Source organism: Phalacrocorax carbo, chromosome 5 (assembly GCF_963921805.1).
Source record: "Phalacrocorax carbo chromosome 5, bPhaCar2.1, whole genome shotgun sequence".
Lineage (NCBI taxonomy): Eukaryota > Metazoa > Chordata > Aves > Suliformes > Phalacrocoracidae > Phalacrocorax > Phalacrocorax carbo.
Window position 1 is genome coordinate 26762307 of NC_087517.1, and position 25091 is coordinate 26787397.

The 25091-nt window shown below is 40.2% G+C and overlaps 2 protein-coding genes across 2 annotated transcripts in view; both read right to left on the minus strand.

The window, feature by feature from the left end:
• Positions 1–25091, minus strand: part of TTN (titin) — a 241322-nt gene that overhangs the window by 189702 nt on the left and 26529 nt on the right. The window contains exons 29-44 of the mRNA XM_064453243.1: positions 24810–25076; positions 24384–24656; positions 24013–24276; positions 23655–23915; positions 22844–23104; positions 22071–22334; positions 21718–21978; positions 21285–21545; positions 20584–20844; positions 20355–20496; positions 20100–20265; positions 19663–19894; positions 18816–19100; positions 18586–18711; positions 16246–16434; positions 11881–11937 (exon numbers count right to left, since the gene is read on the minus strand). Of these exons, the coding sequence (XP_064309313.1) occupies positions 11881–11937; positions 16246–16434; positions 18586–18711; positions 18816–19100; positions 19663–19894; positions 20100–20265; positions 20355–20496; positions 20584–20844; positions 21285–21545; positions 21718–21978; positions 22071–22334; positions 22844–23104; positions 23655–23915; positions 24013–24276; positions 24384–24656; positions 24810–25076 (3570 nt within the window). The remainder of the gene's footprint in view (positions 1–11880; positions 11938–16245; positions 16435–18585; positions 18712–18815; positions 19101–19662; positions 19895–20099; positions 20266–20354; positions 20497–20583; positions 20845–21284; positions 21546–21717; positions 21979–22070; positions 22335–22843; positions 23105–23654; positions 23916–24012; positions 24277–24383; positions 24657–24809; positions 25077–25091) is intronic.
• Positions 2258–11523, minus strand: LOC104047476 (muscle M-line assembly protein unc-89-like). The gene has a single exon (XM_064451716.1). It carries the CDS (start codon positions 10896–10898, stop codon positions 4752–4754), a length of 6147 nt encoding a protein of 2048 aa, XP_064307786.1. The 5' UTR covers positions 10899–11523; the 3' UTR covers positions 2258–4751.

Genomic DNA, 25091 nt, shown 5'->3' on the forward strand with positions numbered 1-25091 from the left:
GGTAAGCAACAGAATGACGTGCATCAGAGAAGAGCTGCTCACTCCCCTTGAACCACTGCACACTGGGGCGCGGCTCTCCAGCCACAGTGTACTCAAAGACTGCGGTGAAGCCTGGTGCACACTGCACACTGTCTGGCTCCCTGGCAAAGCAAGGGACCCCTGGTATATGCTGCCGCCGCACGTGGAGGTGGGCGCTGCATGTGGTCTTACCGTGTACATTGCTGGCCACGCACGTGTACTCACCTTCATCCTGCAAACCTGCATATGGGAGGATGAGGCTGTGGTCATTGCCAGCAAACACTAACTTACAGTTCAGGGATGGGGTTAGCTTCATACTGTTGAAAAACCAACGGATTTTGGGTGTGGGGCTGCCAGTAACAGTAACAGAGAGCCTAGCTACATCTCCCTGCCAGACTTCAACATCTGAGACCTGTTTGAGGAAAACAGGGGCTTTGCCCCCCTCCTCCATTTTCATCTTTGCTTTGCTGGAATAAACTGGTTTTTCAGGCTCAAATTCAAGTGTTTTCTCTCTATCAGGCAACTGAAGGCTGCTGCTGTAGCCTTCACTTCTTTCTTCCTCAGAAGACACAACAAGAGAGCTAGAGATCCCTGTATGGAAAAAAATTGTTTAGTTTTACCAGAATGTTTAAGAGAACACCTGTAGATAGCAATAAACAGTGTTAGAGCAACTGGGTTTTTTTTATATCTGGAGGCTTTCTCAACACGGAACAGAAATGAACAATGCAAATTATGTCCTCTTGCTGTCAAATACACACCTGCCAAAAACAACAAGACATGCTGTGCTGTCAGGTTACTTATGAACTTTCGATCTGTATCAATGTGGGTGTCTCTTTAAACCTCACATTACATTATGGGTTAGGCATACCCCTAGGGTGGACAGTGCAAGTAACAGTCAAGCAACATTGGTGCGTTTCACAAATATAATTAAAGTGGTATGTGCCATACATATTTGTATGTACACTCATACAAACAAGTACAGCAGAGCAATGCTAAGACCCTGGTTTAATTCAAAACATCAAGAGAAAGCAGAATGACAGAATTAGGATTGGAAAAATAACATGAACTTTTCAGCTCATGATCTTTCTCTGGTGCCATTAGTTCATCTCTTTCAGCTCTATCTTTTGGCTAACACACTAAGATATGACCTCTCCTTCACCAGCTTAGTCCTGTTTTTGTCATTAGGCCTTTATGTTTACAAATCATGAGGTTTCACCCTAGATTTAATGTCAATTAAAATCTCTGCTTTTAAACTCCTCCCTGTCACAATGTTGCGTATTAAAACTCCCACAATACCAGAGAAAAAGAGGACAGAGCACTTTAAGGTTTTCCTTTTTCTTGCCTTTGTGAATTTAGACATTTATGTGTTGGACCTCTTTGTTCTAATGGTGGTTTAAAAATAAGAGGCAGCTTACATCATGAACATGTCATTCTCTGCAGATGGTCAGCACTAGAAACACCAGTGAAATCTAAGACTTCCAGGAATGGAACAAGCCATCCATGAAAAGCACGGCGCAAAGAAAACTTTTGGAAATCAAATCCTGTTATCCTCACTGAGTCAAGTTTGCTCAGTTAAGGCCCACAGTATTTGATGCTGGAAAGAGATGAGAGTTGTTAGAATAAAAGAAGTGTGAGTGGATAAACGTCCCCAAGCACTCTAACGGTGAACCGTGGTAAGTCTCTGAATTACAGTGTCTTAAATTCCAAAACTTATTGTGAGATAATTTTTGCTGCACTGCAGTAAACAACTATAAAGAAGAACAGAATAATCCATACCTAATTCTTTCTCATTGTTTTTAGCAATTATTAATCTTGCCACAAATACCATCATATACATGACATAGCACAGTCCATAGAGTGATCAACTGCAGAGAAGACATGCTTAGGTAAAAAAACAAATTACACCAGTCCTTCAGTATTATCTACCAGCCTTGTTAAAACAGTACGGAATTATCCCCAGAAATACAACATGCTAGTGAATTTGAGAGTGGGTGGCAGGACTGGGCCCATAATAAAGTATAAAAATTGCAGAATGGAACCTATGCTAGCACACATGACAATGCTTTATATACAGGAGTGTGGCAAAAATTAATGCACTTTTGTGTGTTCCTGGATATTTATGACAGAAAAACTATACCAATACTTTTTCATATTTTAGCTATGTCTGTGAAATTAATAAAGTACAAGAAGCGATGGACTTAAATCATTTACATATTTATTTCACAAATTAACCGTACATGTTAACATTCAATACACATTGATGACAAACAAACATAATTAATCCTTTTTTAAAGATACTTTGTTTGTAGAAATGAAGATGACATTAAACCTGACAATGAAATTATGAGTTTTGTAATTCTTACGAAAGCACGGGATTTTGAAGACAGGTAGTCAGTCATGGCTCTAATCTATACCAGTTGCCCCAGAGTAAGTTTATTAAAAACTAGAATTACTCCAGATTCATATCATTGTAGGTTAGGTGAGACTGTGTCTCTCCATAAGCGCATGATAGTACTCCTGGCTAATGTCTGAAACTTAAAACAAGACTTTTAAACTTACAGAAACCACAAATGCTACTACACAAGTAGAGATAAAGATGCTTGGCCATATATTCCAGATGTGAACATGAACTTGGACCTGTTTGGCTTACGGTTTCAAAAAAAATTATGGGCCTGTTTCTACTAAAAATTTCATTTAATTTACATGCAAATTAAACACATTTCATAATTGCTTAGGACTTAACCAAAGGGCCTCTGACCTCTTTGGCTTTGGACCTAAAAGATCCCTCATGTCAAAGCTGACATATAACATCAGACAATTCATGCCAACATTCCTAGGGACCTCTGCTGTCTAATGAATCGGTTAGTGCTACACATCTACACAAGGAATGGATTAAGGACACATCACGAAGCAATTCTTTCCCAGCACAATGTTGGGTCAGACACTCATGCTTCTCTTCCCTACCACCATTTCCTATGAGAAATCACAATTATTTCTGTCTTTTAACAACATAGAAATCTTAAATATTTATCATAGGGTCATGACTGAGAAGAAGCTGAAGTGGCACACAGGTATTAGCCTAAGCACTCCAGTCATTTTCCCTGTGTATTGCGTCATTAGAACTTGCCACTCCTGACGTTTAGTTTCTATCAGGCAAGACAACTGGGCAAAGTGAATCTTTTGATCTTTTGATCCAAGGTGAGTGATGGGATAGTCTTAAAGATTACTGAGTTTTTGAGGCATGCTGACCTCAATGTGAGGACACATCAAACTCAGAAATAAGAACATGCATGAACATAACTGAATATACTATAGGAATAGTTGTTTTATGCTCCTTAAAGCAGTTTGCAAGGCAACTGACAGCAATTTGTAAATAACTGGAAGAACCTTATGAACACGTAATCAAAGTAAAATTAATTTTTGCTTAGGGTTGTTGAACTCAAGGTTTCACCTTGGCATAGAGGTAACTGGAAAGTTAACATATGCATTAGAGAGTTACTTAACTTTTGATAAACATTAATTAATAACTTTCAAACTTTTAACATATTTTTAAATAAATACATCATTGTTTATGTAAGATAGATTTACTTCTGATTTAATTATGTCAGCTTCTGCTGATTCCTCCTCCTATTATTTTAAATACAAAAATATGCACTCACATTGAGAAATTAATGTAAAAGTCTCTTCTGCTGTGAAAATGTTACAGATAACAATTGAATGTATTCTACTTATTTCTGGTCATATTGACACATAGCACACTTATGTTACTAATTAAAAAAAAGAAAAAAGGAATATGTGGAGATTTAGTTCTAATGTGAAACAAGAATACTGCATTAAAAAAATCTCACTTTTTACTACCATGCATTTTTTATGAATGACACTGGAATACGGGGACAACCAAAATTATTTTAATGAATTTACAGTTACATCATTGATTTATTATACTCCCTCTCCTTTCCCTTTAATTTTTAAAGATACAGTACAAAATATGTTTTCATGTTTATTACTTGGTAATAGAGAAAAAAATCCTGTCCAGTCACTACTAATGCAAAACTTTCTTTTTCTTCCCATTGTGTTGCTTTCCTTTGCAACAGCATAATTTTATTGACTTTAAAAAAAAGTCATTTAATTCCATGAGTCAGTAGAATGAGGCCCATGGATGTAAGAACTTTGCAGTGATAGAAACTGTAAACACAGGATTTGAATCAGTGAGACTCACATGTTCTGACACAACATTGTGAGAATGGGGAGTACCAGTTTAAGGAGTTCCTTCACAGAACTATATGCAAACTAAGCAGCAAGTGGAAGTTAGTATTTCATACCTTTAGGTTACAAGGAAAAGGTGGTTTCTACATTTTCAGGTGATTTCTAGCCTACGTAAAACAATAATGATAGTACTGTTACTGACATATAGGAATATGTACACTATACAAAAAAAATTAGTCTTACATAAATGAGTGTCAATTAAAATATCTTTACAAAAATGAGTAAGGAGCTTGGAAGGAGCCTGAAATATACCTCAGTGCAGAAAGTGTACACAAGATCTATGCACAGACTGAATCTCACTTAAATTCCCCAGCAAGTTTAAGTGAGATAGAAATATGCCCACATAGAGTGGTTTTCATCCCTAAAGAGATGAAAAACAATGCCCTAAAATGAGTGCTGCATTTTTACCTGCAGTGAACAACAGAATAAAAACATTCAATATTTCAAAAGAAATAAATTATGGAAATTTAGTATAATGTTAACACAGCACAAGTCTCAGCAGTTCCTGCCCTGTTAGTAGCTACACATTTGTACTGTCCACTGTCACTTTGCATCAAGTTTTCAATAGTAAGGCTATGAAACCCACCCTGCTCTTCCTGTGCATAGTACCTATGCCCTTCTAACAACACCCCATCCTTGTACCAATGGACACTTGGGTGGGGGGAACCAGTCACGAGGCACTGGAAGCATGCTGAGGCACCTACAAATGTACTGTAGTCAGAAATCAGCCTCAGAAATTTGGGAGGTGTGTCTGTGATCTGGAAATCAAAGCTGCAGCTCTCCGAGTCCTCTGCCCTAAACTCAACCCATTCTTCTTGGGATGGCTTTGCGACCACACCAAAATTAATATCAACACACTTCTCCGCTTCCATTTCCTGCTCTTGTTGAGTCATTGCAAGCAGTCGGATTGCTTTCTCTGAATCATCTATGTGTGGCTCAGACTCAAACTCCAGCCCTATTTCTGACTGGTCACCTGGGCTCACAGTCTTATTCAAAAGTAAGTCACACTTCTGGGGCCTGTGTGGTTCACTGCCCGTGACTGTCTCACTGCTCACCTTAGCACTTCCTCCCTGCTGAGCCATGACCACAAGGGAGCCTTTGCACATTGCTTCTCCCAGCCTATTGACTGCCCGACAGTGATACCAACCATGATCAGAAGGACCTACATTTTGGATCTTCAGACTGTGAAGTCCCTCCTTCTGACTCACAATGTACTTCCCCGTGGCTGGTGTCACACAGGTGTCACCTCTGAACCACTGCACTACTGGGACAGGAGTACCAGTTACCACACACTCAAACACTGCCTCCAAGCCTTCTGTCACCTCAACATCTGCAAAGGGCACAGCAAAGCGGGGAGGCATTTCAGTGACTTGGAAATCGATTTTTACATCCTCATTCTCCTCTGCGACCAAGCCTGCAGCTTGCTCCAACAAGGCAAGTGGAAGGACATCCAGGGAAACAACCATGCTCTTCTTATCTGGGCTAAACTCAGGACTGGTTATGATTTTGACCTGCTTCTCAAACTGCTTCACCTCATTTTCATCCAGCTCCACTTCCAGGAGGATTTCCTGTGGTGAAGGTGACCTTGAAGATGTAGTTTGCTCCAGGTCAAAGTGTATAACATGCTGGTGGGTGACAGGGGGTGGCAGTGCTAGTGACCGTCCATCTTCAGACAAAACTTCCAACTGAGCAATACTTTTAGCTTCTCCAACAATGTTCACTGCATGGCACAGATACTGTCCTCCATCAGCTTTCTGGACATTAGTGATCTCCAGCATGCATTTGTCCCCATCCTTCTCTATCCGCACTCTCTCATCCAGCTCCAACAGAGATTTATTATGGTACCACTTCACCCCTGGCTGGGGCACACCCACCACCTCGGCCACAAAGCTCAGTGTGCTGCCCTCATACAGCCTCCTCCCACTCAATGCCTTGAGGAATGCAGGTGGCATCTCTCTGCCTGACGGCTCTAGGGCTTCACAGGGGGTCCTAAACACCTCAGCCTGTGGAAGGTCTGGAGTCTGCTGCCTTCTCTCACAGAGGGGGAGCATGGCCAGGGCATCCATATACTCCCCGGTGGGTGTCCGGTATCGCTCTGGTGGTGTGCTGTCCCCTGACGCAGAGTAGGGTCCCTCAAGGGGTGTGAGGTAGCACTCTGAGGGTGTGTTGCATTTTGAACCCTCGGAGGGTGTGGAGTAATGCTCAGGTGGTGTGCTACACCCTGAGCCCGCGGATGGTGTAGAGTAGCGCTCAGGTGGCGTGCTACACCCTGAGCCCTCAGATGGTGTGGAGTAGCGTTCAGGTGGCGTGCTGTATCCTGAGCCCTCGGATGGTGTGGAGTAGTGCTCTGGTGGTGTGCTGTATCCTGAGCCCTCGGATGGTGTGGAGTAGCGTTCAGGTGTGCTGAGTGGTGTGTGGTAGGATGCTGATGAAGCAGTTTCAAAGATCTCCACTGAAGAGGGAGGTGTATAGAAGCGGTCTGAATCAGGTGACTCCTCTCCACTCCCGCTCTCCAGCTCTATAGACATTTCTGACTCAGGAGAGAAGGGCCGTACAAGTTCCTGCTGGTTGTTGTAATAGTCATAAACCGTGCTGAAGGTAACCTCCTCCACTTCCAGTGAAGTGATGGTCTCTCGCTGTTCCTTCTGAACTGTCCCTTTGAGATCTGGAGTTTCCTGCATCCCAGTTGACCTTAAATACTTGGCTAGGGACAAGTCAGACTCCATCTCTGAGGCTTGAACAGCACTGGGCTCTGGACCTGCAGAAGTATCCTCCCACAGTCCTTCTCCATCCAAAGTATTCTCAGAGGCTTCCTCAGTGGGAGTCCTCTTCTTGCCCCAAGACTCCTTCCTTTGCTCCTTCTGTGCCACAGGATCATCCATTACTAAACCAAGTAAGAGTTGTCCAAAAGAGAAGCCCTTGGTTGTGTTTGGTTCCTGCTGAGTGTCCCTGAGAACCTCCTCAGGGGAATCTGTGCTTTCTCTCTCACAAGTGGAGCTAATCATTCCTGTCTGAAAGACCTTTTCTGTCCCAGAACCTTCTTCCTCATCAGCCTGATGCCCAGCCTGGGGTTTCTTTTCACGTGCAGCTTTTATCAAGTCGATGATGAAGTTGTCACTCTCAGAGTCTGTGGTCTCCAGTCGTTCCCCACTCTCCCGCACATGTGTTTCCTGCACTCCTCTTTGGAAATTTGCTGTGGACTCCACCAGAAAACTATTAATTTGTCCCTCAAGTGAATCCTCCCCACAGAAACCCACCTTTGACTCACGAGTTTCTTCAGCAGAGGATCCCTCTTCAGCAGATACCATGATGCTGCCAAGGTCCCCATTGGGGATCTGCAAATCAGCCCTTCTGAGTTCTCTTGGCTGTGCCTCTTCCTGGGCACCAACCTCCTCCTGCTGCATCCTGTAGCTCTGACGCATCTCCTCACTCAGAGACATCGCTTCCACAAGCACATCATGTTGGTGCATGGGGGACATGAGTCCAGTCACTCCTACTTCCACACACTGTGGATCTGGGTGGGTTTGTGCCTGTTCTGTGCCCACAGTCTCTGCAGCTGAGAAAGGCTCCACAAACTTCTTCAGATCAAATGTGATCTTGGTCTCATCAGTCTCAGATGGCAACAACTGCTCTTTGAAATGCATTTCTTCTAGGTGAACTTCAACTTCCTCAGTAAAATCCTGACCTGAGTTTTCTGTGCCAGGAGTGAGGATTAGATCCAAAGAAGAGTTGCCTGCATCAGACTCCATTTCTTGCAGCATTTGTCCATCATTCTGCATTTCCCAGTGTGTGGCATCCCCAGCATCAATCATTTCTTCTTTACAAAGATGATCATCAACCTTGTCGTCCTGGTCAATGTCAGCTGATCTCTCTTGCGCTATGCCTTGTTCTTCCTGCTGCTCTTCTGTACAGAAGTCATAAAAGCCAAACTGTTCCTTTGTGGGTGTGCTTGCAATGTTGTCCTGCAGGTGGGGCACACTTGGCTCTTCTACAAGAGGCACATCAGGAGACATTACTTCCCAGCCAGGGTTATCACTCTCTATGTAAACATTACTCTCCTCTTGCACCACAGGTGATATAGGAATGAAAACTTGTGAATCCTCACACTCCCTTGCCAGAGCAGACTGCTCAGAGGCATGCGTTTGCCCTTTCACTTCCATAAATGGTGATTTCAAGATGTCCCAGGTCAGAGTAACTGTACGTGGTACCACCTTGTCTCCTTCAGCCCCCAGCTCCTCTGAAATGTGACCTGAGCCCTTGGCCACCAGTTCATGTTCTTCCCTGGACATGGTGGGGTGCAGCTCAGTGGCATCAGTTCGAAAGCTGTCTGCCTCGGAGACAGCATTTCCCCTGTGCTGCCTCATCTCAGAAACACCATCTACATCCCTCACACTTTCTTCTGTATAACCCATTTCTTGCTTTGCATAAACTTCCATGATATCCAGCACCATCATTTTCTTCATCTCACTTTCCCTTAACTGAGGAGTTTTCTCAAGCTCCTCTCCCAACTGCTCAGCAGGAGACGGAGACAGCTGTAGGTGGTCTTCCTCCTCCTTGGAGCATGTGATCTGTTCCTCTTTATCTTTCCCAAGTGTGTGGAGGCCTTGGAGGTGCAGAGCATGGTCCATGGCAGGCAGTTCCTCAGTGCCTCCACCCTTGCTATACAACCTGGGTGCACTGGGCTGCACAGTCAGCTTAGAGGCAGTCTGTGCTGTTCCAGCCACGTTCTTGGCCACACAACAGTACAGACCAGCATCTGCAACAGAGACCCCTTGAATATATAAGCGGTACATGCCATTCTTGCCTTCCTCGAACCTCAGCCTCTCACTGGCAGGGAGGTTCTGGCCATTCAGGGACCAGGACACAGCTGGTGGGGGCTGCCCAGATACAGCACACTCCAACACCACTGCCTCCCCTTCACGGCAATGAATGTGTGCTGGGGCTTCTGCCACAATTTGTGGTGGCTCATTTCCCACATCAAATGAAAACCTGAACTTGTGCTTTATGGTGGGAGCAGCCTGGTCTGGAGAGGTCTGTGTGGTCTCCCTCATCTCTGTGTCTTGCTCTGGTGTTGGAGTCGGGGCAGTGATTTTGATTTCCACAGGCAGTGACAGCAAGTCTGAGTCTGGAACTGCACTTGGCAGTTCCTGCTCTGGTGTGAAGGCCAGGCCAACTACTTCCTCCTCCTCTTCCACCTTCTCTTCCTTATTCTCTTTCTCCCCTTCTTCTTCCTCCTTCACTTTCTCCTCCTCTTCCTTCTCCTCTTTCTTCCCTTCCTCTTCCTCCTCCTCCTCCTTCTTCATGGCCTCATAGCCTGGCATCCGCTGCCTCACATGGAGTGCAGCTGAGGTGCTGACTGTGCCCAGCGGGTTGAAGATCACGCAGGTAACGGTGCCACCATGCTGTGGGAGCAGGGATGGGAAAGTCAGTGTAGAGTGGCACTCTGTGGTGTGAACGGCTGTGCCCCGGATGCGCCCCACGGGCTTGGTGTTGTTGTACCAAGTGACTGTGGGCTGTGGGCGCCCATGGAAGAGGCAGGAGAAGGTGCATCTTTGCCCCTCAACAGCCTCCTGGGGCTTGATCTCCTGGACAAAAAGGGGTGGGCAGGGCTCCAGGAGCCCACCTGCCATGTGCCATCTCTCCCCTGTGGCCCTGGGCCTGTGGTACCCCTTCACTACCTGCACAGTGAGGGGGTCAGAGACATCCATCATGGCAACTGCCTCAGGTGGGCTGGGCTTCCTAAGAGGGCCCTCCTGGGGCATGGACATGAGGGATTCCTGCTTCTTTTTCAGCGCTGCCCTCTTTGCCTCTCGCAGCCGCTGCAGCTTCCAACGGATCTCCTCATCCAGCAGCTCCTCAGCATCTGCCACTGTGCCACTGTGCTCTCTACCGCATGCCAGCCCTGGACGGTGAGGCCCCGCCAGTGGCAGCTTTCGGAAATGGATGGTTCGTACCATGCCCCGGGCTGGGGAGAGGCTCCCAAGCAACTGCTCGGCCTCCTGCCCCTTGTCAAAGGGCGAGCCAGTGCAGCGGAGCACCACCCGAAGCCGGTCCTTCTGCTGCTGCTGCAGCAGGCATTCCCATCTCTCCCGCATCCACTCTGCTTTCCCTCTGAAACCCAAGCCCTGTTGCTCCCCACTGCGTGCCACCAGCAGCGAGGCAGTGGACTCAGCTGAGCCCTCGCTGTTAATGGCAAATACCCTGTAGCTGCCAGCATCGTACTCCTGCACATCCTGCACCTCCAGGCTGGCACTGTGCATGTACTCTTCACTCTCAGTGCGGATCACCTTGCGGCGGTCCTGGTGGACTGGCCGGTTGTTGTGAAACCAGGCCATGTGGGGCGCTGGGCATGCCACCAGCTTGCACTGGAAGAGTGCAGGGTCCCCCTCCAACACAGACCTACACTTGAGGCCCTGTGTGAATGTGGGTTTACAGTTCTGGGTGTAAGCCAGCACTGCTGCTGTCCCAGGTCCCTCGAGGTTCACGTTGCTGTGCTGGTCTGCAAGAGAAGGAGACTGGGTGAGAACATGCCACACTTTGCCTGCTGTCTGATTGAAAAAAAAAACGAAATAGCAATATATTGAAATAAAATATGGGCATGCAACAGATTTCATCACACACCCAGGAAAAAAAAAAGTAATTCACTCACCATATTTGTTCGAATAAACGCAACGCCTTGCTCTGTTTTAAAGATTGACACGAAAATCGTTCCTTGTCTGTTCTTTCTTCAGATTGTGGAAATTTCTTCTTGAACAAGCAAAAATGAATTTCAAAATAACACGTTCTTCTGTGTGTATGTTTTTGCTGCCTGGAAAAGCTGTGTGTCTTTGGGTGGCAAAGAAGAAAATCTTACCTGACTTGCAGACAGTAGAATAAACGCCCTTTCTGACCCTTCTGCTTGTAGATTAAATGTTCAAACAATTGAGAAAAATATTTTGAAAGATATTTTTAAAAGTAAGCAATTAGCTAACATGAAATGAGAAGGCGTTTATTCGAACTAATACAGCCACTAACTTCACAGTGTTATGCACAGGGAAAAAGGCAAGCAACATGAACCACATATGCTATCTGCAAGCCAGGGTAAGAGAAGTATAATGATGAATTAATCTATGTAAAAAAAATGCAAGGAATCAATGGGAATGTGTAGCTTTCACATATCCTAAACAACAAATGCTTTCTATTATACTTCATCCATCCAGTAGTGTCCATTGACTGATTAATGTTAGGTTGCTAACTTGTTTAAAAATCATATAAGTAAAATTTGTATAACTTCCTTCTGAAGTAAACTATTCCATGCATTCAAAAGGAAATTGAACAAATAAATGCTCTGTGAACAGCTGCAAAGCATGAAGTAAAAGTTAAGAATATGGCTGCAAAATTATAAATTTGAAGTTTTAAACATATTTTAAAACTTAAATAACCTTATAATGCAGGTAACCCTTTGCATATCAAAACAAACATGCAACATATTCCAGTATGCTTTAAAGTGTGTCTTTCTTTCCCCATCAGACACTACGAGTAAGCAGATAAAAGCTTTTCACAATGGTACTAATTACTGTTACTACTTATTCAGAGTAACATCATTGGTGACTGTACCTTTCACTTCCATTTCAATCTCTTCCTCCAGCTTCTTATGAATAATTTGTTCAGGAGCTAGAATAAAAAGACAAAGATTTTTGAGCTTTAATTGCTAAATATGCCAACCAACACTTTAGGTAGTAAAAACATCCAATCTCTTGTAAATATACGGAAATTCACACATACATACACATAAATGCATGCCAAACAATTCAAACACTTGATAAATTTTGAGAACAGTGTAATCAAATATTTCTAAACTTGTTTGCAATGTACACTTTTCTATAAGATTTGCTTTCTTTTTTGCAGGGTGGGGCAAAGTTTCAAATGTAACATGCCTTTATCATGCCTTAAATCCCTGAAGAAAACATTCAACAATCCACAGACTAATGAGATGCTTCTCGTTCTTTATCATCTCCTAGGGAATGAATGTACTGGAATGCAATGATTCTATGCATGAGGAATCGATACTTGGAAGGAACATGCAGTTGCCAACCTGTCACTCTCAGATGGGTGCTGCACTCGGCTTGTCCTGCAGGATTAACTATTCTGCACTTGTATATACCCTTGTGGTTCTGACCAACTTTCATCAATCTTAAACTGCACAGTGGCCCATGATGTTTTAAGGAACACAATGCAGACTCCTCAACTATTAGCTGATTGCACAGCCAAACCACGCAAGGTGTAGGCACACCCTTCATTATACAAAAGAGTAACACATCATCTCCTTCTTTTACAGTGGTTTCTGAAGGCAGAGTTTCAAGAAACTCTGGTGCTTTGGCATCAGTTTCTGTGATGTCTTCACATGGCACAACATCAGGATAGTAGACTCTGTTTCTTTGCTTCTCATTTTCATAGGGTCTTTGAGATGTAGATATAAACAAGCTTGAGGTTTTCTTGGAAGATTCTTGCTTAACTTCAGGTGCTTTAAACTGACAATCTTTGGCTGTTTTAAAGCTTTTAGTATCTGATTCAAGGGTAATTTTTGTTACTGCTTTGCCTTGTGCTTCTTTTGCTAGGTAAGAATAAAGTTAGGAAAAGGATTAGGTTAGGCGTTTTGCAGGAATTAAAAAATATCCTTATACTTTGGGGAAAAAAACCCCGATAATTAGTATTAAAAGAATGTCCAGCATATTAGTGCTACAACAACACTATTAAACATGAGTGATTACACATTTAAGAGCTCTATTCCTGCTTGGCTAATTCTAGGTTCCAGTTAAGCCTATGGGACTTTCATGGGACAAAAACTTGGTCTGTAATGCCTAATACAAGCACATCTTTACTTTTAATTGAGAGCCTCAATTTAGAAAGTAGCAGCAGAAGATTAGGTAAAGCACTTTGCACAGCTCAAGAGTGAAGAAAGAAACTTCAGTATGTAAGAACCAAATTAACAGGGTCAATGGTTTCCTCATTATTCACATTAGCTTTCTGTTCTTGATTCCTTTGAGCTCAGCAGAAATACTATCACCTGTCCAGTGTGATGATAACACATTTTTGACTCTTCACTAGTGGTAATACTTCTAACGTTTTAATATGCTGATATCAGGAACAAGTGGAAGGAGTCTTAGCAAAAATAAATACTTAAATCTCAGGGAGACTGAAGGGTGGAAGATAATTAATTAGTGCAGTAATACAATACTTGCACATATTAATCCCTTCAGGTACATTGACCTATATTGCCAACCTTGGAATTGGAACCCTGGGTTTATTGGAAACAATTTGGACCCATAGAGTACAGGTATCTAGTTCAACATTGCTTATCTGACATTCTTATCTTCCTTAAACTCCAGCTTCAGGAATTCTCAAAATGTAAAAATTCCTACCAGCCTGTTTTACTTTACATCTCACTGCATATCATGAAAGATATGAGGAATTAAAAGCCTCAGACATCTATGACTTGCTGGGAAAAGTCATGAAGTTACAATACCAACTTTCTAGCACTGCACATGTCACTTATGAATAGAGCTATAAATGTGGAGGAAAAACTCCAAAGCATTATTACTAGAGCTTTGTCAATTAAACACTGATAATAAAGGAAATATGAGTGATCTGTTGGCAGCGATAAAGAAGTGGCAAAAGGTAAGTCATAATGTTAAAAGTCGGATAACCACCTTTGACTGTTAGTATTGCAGCAGTTGTTGTCCCTCCATAATCATTATATACAGTACAACTGTACAGTCCTTGATCTGTCAGCTGGGCATTTAGGATTGTGAGTAGTAGGACACTTCCATTTTGTGATATCTTCAGTTTTTCAGACACTTTTATCATTTCACCTTCGTGGGCCCAAAGAAAGTCAGAGAAGAATTCATTTTCTAAGCCACATATGAACTGAGCAGTGTCACCACATTTCACAGTTACGTCTCTGAGCTGTAAGAGAATCTTTGGAGGGACATCCTTCATTTCCCAAGCAGTAGCCAGAGAGATTCTGGTGCTCTGAGATGTTTGAGAAAGGAACGTTGTGTGCATGGCTTCTATTTCTTCAATTGATGTAGCCTTCATGGTCAAACTTTCTGATACGCTTTCAAAAACCTGTACACCCAACTCCTGTGATGGTTGTTGCACTGGTTTAAATTCCTTTTTATAAGTTTTAATGTTCTTCTTTGTGAGAGGAGCAACACGAAGTTCTGATATAGCCTGTGACTGGACAGACTCTTTTACATCTTTCCCAGAACTTTGCCTATCTAGGGCTTGCACTGTGTAATCAAGTAACAAAAATAACAATAGCATTAGTATCTAAAGAACGTTACTGGGCCATGCTCTGAACAAAATCAAACAGCATGGAGGATGAAAAAGAATGATCTTCATCTGAAAACTCAGCATGCCAGATGCACTACGCTCTTGTCACAAAGATTATCTATTCCCATATATGAATGACAAGTGATGCCTAAGCTAGTCATGCAGTTGATACACAGCTGATGTTTGTCTCTTCTTTCACTGAAGTTGCCTATTTTAGTATTGGAAACTTATTATGGAACTTTTTTAAGAGGTATTTTCTTCTTTTTTTCCAACAGGATATTGCAAAATACCTTAGTCAATGCTATAAGTACCACTTAATTACTTGTTTTAAAAATGTGAAAGCCTTCAGCAAAATGATTCTATTCTTTGACCTATATCAAGATACAAATTTGCAAATTTCTGAATTTTACAGCTTAAACAGAAGAAATTAGAGTGGCTGGGTTGCAGAGGGTAGGTACTACTAACATTAGCAGGTAAAGAAAAGGTGTGAAACAAGGAGAGAAGAATATTAGTAACAGAATAAAAGTGTGGTATACAACAAACTGAATCCCTTTGAAGTAAAAATGGGGCTTTACCTTCTGCAGTCACTGTAAGTGTAGCTGTACAAGTTGTTTCTCCAGCACTATTTCTTGCCTTGCAAGAGTATTGGCCAGCATGCTCTAAGAAAGCATCTACTATTATCAGTATAGCTGTGCCTGTAGACTCATCAAAGTGGAAAACTAAGTCTTTTGTTGGCAACATGAGTTGTTGATTATGAAACCACTGGATTTTTGGTTTGGGCATGCCAGAGACTCTAGCTTGAAATCTGACTGATTCCCCGCTGCATACCCTGCAGCTTGAAATAGGCTGGATAAAGGTGGGCCTTTGGCCAACAGACTCCTCCTTAAGTGAAACAGATGAAGAAACATGCCAATGGGACTCTGATGTAACTTCTTCAACCTTTTTAAATCCTGAAAAGAAGCATGCCAACTTTTAATTTCTTACCCTATGCTACAATAAATTTTCTCGCTCATTCAAGATATTTTTTCTAACTTGCAACTTAACAGCATGAATTATTCTAATTAATCATTTATAAAATCTGTTGCAAAAAGAAAACAAAATATTTATGGTTAAACGATATAAAGGACAATATAGAACTTAAATAGCAAATTCTCCAGACAATATTTCTGGTCTAAAACTTTGGTTAATGTTTCATCATTTTGTATGAAAGTAAACTATTTCTTTTCAGCTGCCCAAGTAACTGGTACACATCTTTGTTTAACATGTTTTCCAACACTTTCAAAGTAATTCATTTTATACAAAAACTCTTACTAGATTCTCCTCGCAGTCAAATCAAAGAATGTGTAAGTACAGCTCTTCCATTAGAAAGAAGGTTTCTACCATGTTTGGTGCATGACAGACTCTAACACTGGAGAGAATGAAAAGGTGAGGTGCATGGAACACTGAAAAATTGTGAAATATGTTTTCCTGTGCATGACCTATATTTGGGAGACATAAATGTATGCCATGGACGTTGTAAACGGTAAGCATTAACTAAGTTAAAAGACAACATGACAGACAATGACTCACATATAATCATCAGTGTATATTAAGATTAGTATTGGAACATGACCTAAATAAGACATCTTCTTTAATTGCACACTGTACCTTCTAACTTCAAAGTAGCAGTGCTTGTCACTTGGCCTACAGAATTACTAGCCACAAAAGTATAGATTCCTTCATCCTCTGGATAAGCTTCAGCAATCTCCAGCTGGTAAGTGTCTTCAAACTGAGTCATTCTAAAAAAACGTGATGGCTTGATCTCTCTCTCCTTGCTGTACCAAGAAACTTTCAGATCTGCTCAAGCAACAGAAAGAAAAAAAAAAGGTGTAACTTATGGTATTAGACTAGTAAATAAACATTATTTTTATATTTATATCTGTCAGAAATCTTAATCTCAAGCATCCTTTTAAGTTCAAATGTGCTCTGTATTACTTTGGTAATGTATGATCAGTGGAAAGTGGCCTCTTGTGGCTTTAATTTTTGATTTCTGCACTGAAAATATTTGTATGGGAAAACTGATTCTGGTGCTGCTATTTCCTAAGTAAAAATAATTTTCCTTTACCCTCTTAATGTGTAAATTTAAAATATTTTGCTACTACTAGAATCAGAGAAAGTCTCATTTTTAAAAAAGGATTCTGCTACAATTGCCTGATTAAACAGACTATAAAATCACTAGGTTGAGCTGAGAAGGTTAAAGAAATTAAAACAGAATATGCTTTTTCTAAGGAGAGTACCTTGCCTCTTTTTGTTGCAAATATTATGTTTTACACACCGTATTTCTCAAGAATAATCCTGTTTTTGTACCTTTCTAAAATGCCTATATAACATGTTGTGTTGCTTGACTTTTATATAGGTTCATGTAGACTTGGGAAAGAAGAGGACTGAAGCAGACTTTAACCTTGCCTCTCCACCTGGCACTATATTACATCATGAATCAAATGTTTTCACACAAATAGTGTGCTGTTACTGTCATCAGAAGAAAGAGGCGACGTTTTCAATAGGCAGCTGCATAGTGGGTACTGTTAAACACCTGTGTTTGCAATCACGTATTGCCTAACCTAATATAAAAGTTTTTCGCAACACAGGTGAGAAGTATGGAAATACATTTGGGTACAATATTCAATCAAGGAAATTTTCAATGGGAAAACTTTCTTCATCAAAAGGGTTATCAAGTGCTGGAACAGACTGTCCAAGGAAGTAGTTGAGTCACTGTTCCTGGAGGTGTTCCAAAGATGTGTAGATGTGGCACTTAGGGACATGGTTTAGTGGTGGGCTTAGCAGTATCAGGTTTACAGTTGGACTCGATGATCTTAAAGGTCTTTTCCAACCTAAACTATTCTATGATCCTATGAAAGGGGACCTAGATGAAAGGATCCTATGCTCTCTGCTGTAAATGCAGCTTCCACATTCACATAAATACAAGTAGTTCTTGTAAAAAAAGTTGCACTACCATGCTTTGCACAGAGGGCAGGCCAGTCTTTCCAACATACATTTTCTGATTTTTAGCACCACTTCTAAAGCAGAATCGGATTTGTTGTAAAGCTTTTTAAAAAAAAGTGGAGTTTGATTTCAAGCAATGGAAATGCAAATTATATATATTTGCACATAAATGTATATTAACAATTTTATGTGGATTTTTACACAGCTATCACTCAAGATTATTTTTAAATTTTTAGTTTTATTTATCTGTAAACAATTGTAAATACTTTGGAATTGGAACTGGATCTTATTGTGCAGTTTACCACGTGAATATTTTATTACTAGTCATACTCAAGGCCATTTATTGAAGTGAAGAAAGGTAGTTTTATTTGGGTTTTTGTTAATTTGGAAATAATGATTTTTAATGTAGGATGGTATTCTATCTCACTAAAACTAGCAAACTTATTTAAGGAAAATCTACTCTTAAAAAGACAATGAACAAACACGTTTTTATGCTAGGAAAAAGAATGCAATTGTAGTTTATTGTTTGCAGAGTGATATGAAGTACCTAGGAATATTAGGATAAAGGTTGAGGCACGGTTTCAGCCTGTTTGTTTAGTTAATTGACATGACACTGTGTGTCATCAGAAACTTTGTTATGTTCATTTAACATGATAATGCTTTTCCACCATGATACTCCGTGTTTTGAAACTCTGCATTTTAATCACTGACACAGGTTTCCAACATCAGTTAGCATTTGAAATGCTGAGGAGTTTCCAAAGACGAATCTCTTGAAACAGATCTTTTTAAAAACTCTTAATGTTTATGACTGTTTATAACTTCCACTTGCTTATGACTTTCTTAACTGATAATTGTCAGTGAGTAACATTTTGCTGTTTGTGTATATCAAATAACCGTACTTCTAGGGAAAGACTGATCCCAGTACATATACTGTTGCATTTTTTCTGAGTTCAGGATGAAAAATTCTCAAAAATGAAAAGATGTACTGGATTTCATTAAACCCACCTGTCCCTGTAACTCTGCACTGAAAACGAGCAGACTGTCCCTCAGATGTAACAGCATCACGTAGGGGTATTATGACAGCAGGTGGATACACTGGCACTTCTAGTTCAGGAGAAACCACTTCTGGGACTAAAGGATAAGAAAAAAAACCAGTAATTTTGAAAGATTAAGATAATCACACACGTGTGGACAGTCTTACTTCATAGATATTGTTAGGCGCACAGGAAACTTACTTTCCACCGAAAGTGAAGCTGAAGTTGTAGCAACTCCGTAGTCATTTTTTGCTTCACAGGTGTACACTGCTGCATCTTCAGGGAAAGTTTCAATCAGCAAAAGAGTATATTCTTGTGCATCATGAAGAAATTTGCACTTGAAACCTGGAGAAAGCTGTTGATCATCTTTGTACCAGGAAATTTTGGGCTGGGGTTTTCCTGATATCATAGCACAGAAGCGGGCAGGTTTGCCAGACTCCACAGTGGTTGGCTCTAGCTCCTGAATAATCTGGGGTGGTTCTGGAGCTGCAAAATGCAGGGTGGGGGTGGGGTTGGGAAAGGGGAGAGGAGAGAGAGAAATGTCATTATTGATATATATCAAGGCTTCAAAAATATTAGCAAAGATTTTTTTTTTTATTCCAAATCTTGCATGCCCATGCAAATCTGCCCTTTTCCTTGATACAGGGGGAATGATTTAGCAGCAAGTGCCTTAACATAATTAGCTGTGTTGGCAGAAGTGTTTTCTGGTGAAACGTGTCCAAGAATTCTCAGGTTGATCCCTCTGGCAAGGCATATTTGTTCATATGAACAAACGACTTTATTTGGACATGAGAATTTCCTGGTCTAAATAAAATATGTCGGGGAAAAGAACTGCTATAACATTTTCATCAGCTATCCAGATATTTCAGTAGAGCAAGAAACATCCATGTACATGAGGATTTTGGTAGTGTTCCAGACATAAGATTCTCTTTCGGTTTTGGTGGTTTTTTTTTTTCTTTCAGACTTAGAATTCCAGAGAAGCTATATAGATATCAGAAAAACACAGGGTAATAAATACAGTCAAAGCATTGTTTGCAGGGAAACATACCATTCACATAGAGAACAACAGAACTCCTATTCCGTCCTGCAACAAAAGTATATTCTCCAGCATCAGAATAAGTGGCTTCAAAGATGGTCATTCGATGAACTCTTCTTTCCACCACATAACTGTATCTTTCCTCATATTGGAAGTTGATCTCAATACCATCCTTGTACCACTGTGGTTCAATGTCATCTTCATTGACTTCAAACTCAATTTCAGCTCTTTGTCTCTGAATGACCTTTGAACAAGTAGAATTAATGTTAGAAATAGCATTTTTTTTTTTACAGATGGTCCCACATTCCAGTTTCCTAGAAGAAGGTCCTGACCTTATGATTAGAGATTTTTGTGTTAGGAGTCTTGCTGGTTAGATACCATTGCTCTTCCTTTGCATTATTCTTTGAGTGACAAAGTTATGAATATTTATTCTTCTGTATAGGTCATACCTGGATATCTTTACGGACACTTCTGATACGAATGTCACGACCTTCCACTATCAAATTGGCGCTGGATGTGTTTCCACCTGCTACTACAGTGTACCGACCAGCGTCAGACATTCTTGTGGAGGGAATAATGAGACGATGGACATATTTCTCTCTCTGAATTTTCATCCTAAGGCCATCAGAAAAGAAAATGAACAAATTATTTCCTGGGAGAAAATACATAACAAAAGTCAATATGGTGTAGAAACAATAATTTACCTGTCACCTATCTGGAGTTCTTGTCCATCCTTCATCCACTGGACCTGAATGTCAGGTTCTGAAATTTCACATTCAAAAATAGCCCTCTTCTTCTCCACAACCTTGATGTCTTTAATATGCTTCCTAAATTCAATGTGACGAGCTAGGGCAGAAAAAAAGTAACATGAGAGCTATAATGCTAGTTGAGCCACTAGAAGTCACTAAATATACAAATCAAGAGGGTAAATACCTTCCACATATAAAGTGGCTGATGAAGCTGCTTTTCCAGCAACAAAAGTGTATTCTGCAGCATCACCAAAATGTACATTCCTTATGGAGAGGGAGTGTGTGAGCTTCTTTGTTCGTATCTGGCATTTATCAGTCGATTTTATTTCTACCCCATTCTTTAGCCATTTATATGAGATACCTTCATAGTTAACAGTAACTTCAAATGTTATTGTATCTTTCTCTTCAGCGTTGATGTCTTTTAGCATGGAGGTAATTAGGATGGCTAAAAGAAAAGAAATTAACATTGTTTGGGGGTTTTGTTTTGTTTTGCTTTATTTTAAACACATTAACTGGATCAGAGATGTTTAAAATTCTTTAAGATAGATTCTGATTTTTTTTTGTAATATCAAAAGGAAGGATCTGTGTCCAGAATCAGTACTACAATTAAATTTCCCGAAATGTCTGAATGACATAGGAATCCAAATTCTGTCTCCTATGGTGACTTGCTGTTTAGGCATGTTGTTCTAAACAGAATAACCCAGGATCTGACTTCCAAGTCCACATCTTCTAGACCTCTTTTAAAAATGTGATTGGGGCTGTTTAGGATTATCTGAAAATCTACAACAGTGCTGGTTTTGTCTGAATTGCACCGAGTGCATGTATTAACACAAACTCTATGACTGGTAACTGTAAAATATTCTGGTTAATGTCTTTTTTACGTACGTTTTACAGTCAGAGTTGCACTGACTCTGTCATTTCCACAGACAAATGTGTATTCTGCAGAATCTTCACTGCTCGTGTTCATGATATTGAGCTGATGGAGTTTCCCCTGGACCACTATTTTGAACTTTTCACTCATTTCAATCTCCACACCATTTTTCAACCAGACAGCAGGCACATTGAAATGAGAAACTTCACATTGAAAAGAGGCGGTTTTGGTCTCAGGGATCTCAATATTTTTCATGGTCTTTGTGATGTGTATGGCTAAGTGGGGGGAAAAAAAAGACAAAAAGAAAGGATTTTTTTAAAAGTCAGTATGTGTAAAGACTGCAAAAAACCCAAGGGTAACAGGCTAAGAAGTGTCAGGTCAAGTTGTTTAATCTGAGTTGGTGGAGCAATTCATATAATTACTTTCTTACAAACTTACAATACTTACTTTCCACAAACAGTTTTGCTTTACACTCAATTTGCCCAACAAGAGCTGTGTATTCCCCAGCATCAGCAGGAGATATGTTATGCAGCATAAGTTTGTGAACTTTCCTTTGAGAGATCATCTTGTATTTATCACTTTGTTTAAGCTCAACATTTTTGTGGAACCATCGGACTGGTACAGTATCATGGGATACACTCAGTTCAAAGGAAACAACAGCATTTTCCAAAGCAGTCACATCCTTTGGCTTTTTGATGACCTTGACAGCTTGAGGAAAAAAGTTAGCAAGATTCAGCAGTGTGTTTGATTTGAATTTCAAGCAATACATTAAAACTAATATTCAAACCAGATTTACTTACTTTCCACATGAAGTCTGGCATTTGCTCCTATCTTTCCAAGCTTAAAGCTATAAACAGACTCATCAGTGACAACACAGTGTTTGATTTTCAGTGTATGAACAGTTCCTTTCACTGAAATTTCATATTTGTCATTTGATTCAAGTTCAACACCATTTTTAATCCACAGAGCTCCTTTCACATCAGGGTGGGTCAGTTCTACACTGAAAACTGCCTCCTGTGTTTCTGTCACAGTCAAGTTTTTTAGTGTCTTCTTTATCTTAACCGCTAGGGGAAAAAAAAAAAAAGAAAAAACTTGACAAAACAGACCAAAATTAAAAATTATAGTACGTATAACAATCCTAATAAAACTGAATCATGGTGCTTCATTTTTAAATATAGTATGTATATCTTGATTTACACAGTTTCACTGAAGTGGTGTGCTTGGAACCCAAAAAGGAACATTTACTTGTAGCATCCATGAGAAACAGATTTTTGTTTTATAAGTTTACTACAAAACTAGCAAAGAGTGAATCTCTACCTGCTAGTCAGTACCTTGAATAAAATGTATTTTTATTAAAATACCAGGCTAAATTCAAAATATGGAGAGTCCAAAACACAATAAGTTTGCCACCTCAGAAAGCACATCATGATATAAAAATATTTTCAAAAAAATGAAGCAAAATACACTTGTTTCTTGATCCAAGAAACTTGGATCCAAGGGCTTGATCCAAGTCACAGTGAGTGATGCTAGACTGAGTGTTAAAGACATCAGTTAGTTACAAAAAAATACTGACCTTCGACCTTCAATTTAGCAGATGTCTTTGAGCTTGCTATTTCATAGCTATATTCACCCATATCATCCAGTTTTGTGGCAGGGATATTGAGCCTTCTCTTCACACCATCAGATTCAGCACGATACTGATCTGTCATAGGTAATGGTCTACCGTTTTTTAGCCACTGGCCGTCTGATTCAGGATTTGCCACCTCACATTCAAAAACAGCCCTCTGGGACTCAGCCACAGTCAGGTCAGTGAGAGGCTTTGAAATGGCACCACCTGTTGGAAGCAAAAGCACATCTTTTTGTTTTGTTGCTGTTCAACTTTTCCCCATACGGAAATGCAACCATGTGAAAAGTTGATGCTGAAATTCTTTGCCCTAATTTGTAGCATGCCAATAGACATTCTGAGTTCTGTGAAAAGTCAAGAATAGAATGTGACCTGAACATCACAAAAATATGTTTCTTACCCATGTCCTTGTTATTATCATTTATTATTTTTATTATCAGTGCAAGTATACTGAATATTAAAGACAAAAAACTTCTTTTTTACACTAATTACATCAAAAGCATACTACAGCATTCCATAGTGTGGCTCTGATTTAGCAAAACATTTAAGCACTTACTTAAAACTTGGCTGAATTCAGATTATACCAATTCACAAAAGATAAGAGGAAGAGCAAGGAGAACATAGGGAAAAAAGATAAATTAAAGAAAAATTAAAGTACAAAACCAGTACAATTGCTACAATTACAAAATGCAGTACAATACAGTGATTATCATTTTTAAATCACAGTGAAATAAAAATCTTGGACTTTAACCCTACTAACCTGCTACTATAAGCTTTCCAGATGTTTTCTTCTCTCCAGCATAAAATACATATTTTCCTTCATCATCTTTCATCATCTTCACTACTGTCAATTTATATATTTTTCCATGTGCTTCGATTTTATATTTAGGACCAGCCTTGATCTCTTGGCCTTTGAAATGCCAAATTACGTCAATCCCTGAATGGGAGAGCTCGACCTCAAAAGACACATTCTGTGTTTCAGTGCAGGTGATGTCATGAAGACCTCTAATAATCTGAATTTCTGTAAAAAGAATACATTACAAATATATTAGTTGCTTCCACAGTTTTGTATTTAAATAAATAATTTTACAAAGAACTATATCTTAAAGGAAACCTACCTTCAACTGTGACATTGCAACTTGTTTCAACTTTGCCAACCATTAGCTTATAACGTCCTTCATCTGATGCATGGGTTCTGGTAAGCACTAGCCTCTGTTTAGTGCCTTTACATACAGCTTGTACACGTTCATCAGGTTTTATGTGATGATCATTTAGGTACCATTTGGAGGAAGACACATCAGGTGCTGAAACTTTGCATTCAAGAATAGCTTTTGTTCCTTCAACTACATGAACATCTTTTAGAGGCACCACTATTTCCACACCTGTCAAGTTACAAAAATATTAATCATGAAAAAAGCTATATCTTTAAGAAGTAATCCTAAAGGACCCAAACATCAAACACCCCTTCAAAATCATGATAATGACTTACTGTACACTGTGATCCGTCCAGTGGTTGACAGGCCAAGACCAGGAACACTAAAAGAGTAAGTTCCACTATCTTCCTTTGTTGCATCTTCTATTAGCAACATGTGTGACTGTTTATCCAACACAATGTGAATACGATCACTTGATTGAATTTCATGACCATCTTTCATCCAGACACCTTCCACATTTTCTAGGGAGACTTTAACTTCAAGTTGTACAATATCTCCCTCACAGACTTTTTGATCAGTAAGTCCTTGAAGAATAACCATGGGACGAGCTGTGGAATGAAATGAAGTTAATTAATTCTCATAACAGATAAGCAGAATATTGGATATTAAGGCAGCATGGGATATAGTGATATAACTATAATATATGCTATAATATAGAAAATCTATAATATATAGACAATACAAGTATTAAAAATGCTTACGCTTCATCTTCAGTGTGCAGTGAGTCCTTTTGCCATCAACAACAAAGCTATACTCTCCTTGATCATCTTTATTAACATCTTTAATAGTGAGGATTTGGCGACCACGGCGGGATGCAATCACATATTTATGGTTAGAAGTGAGTTCAACATCACCATGATACCATTTCCCCTCCACATCTTCTGGGGAAACCTCGCACTCAAGTTCACCTGAGAAGGATTCTGGTACTTCAACATCCTCAAGTTCTTTAATAAACTCAATCACAGCACCTACAGGCAAAAATA

Excerpts from the sequence above, each read along its gene's own strand:
- LOC104047476 (XM_064451716.1), bottom strand. The coding sequence starts at position 10,898 with ATGAAATCTGTTGCATGCCCATATTTTATTTCAATATATTGCTATTTC.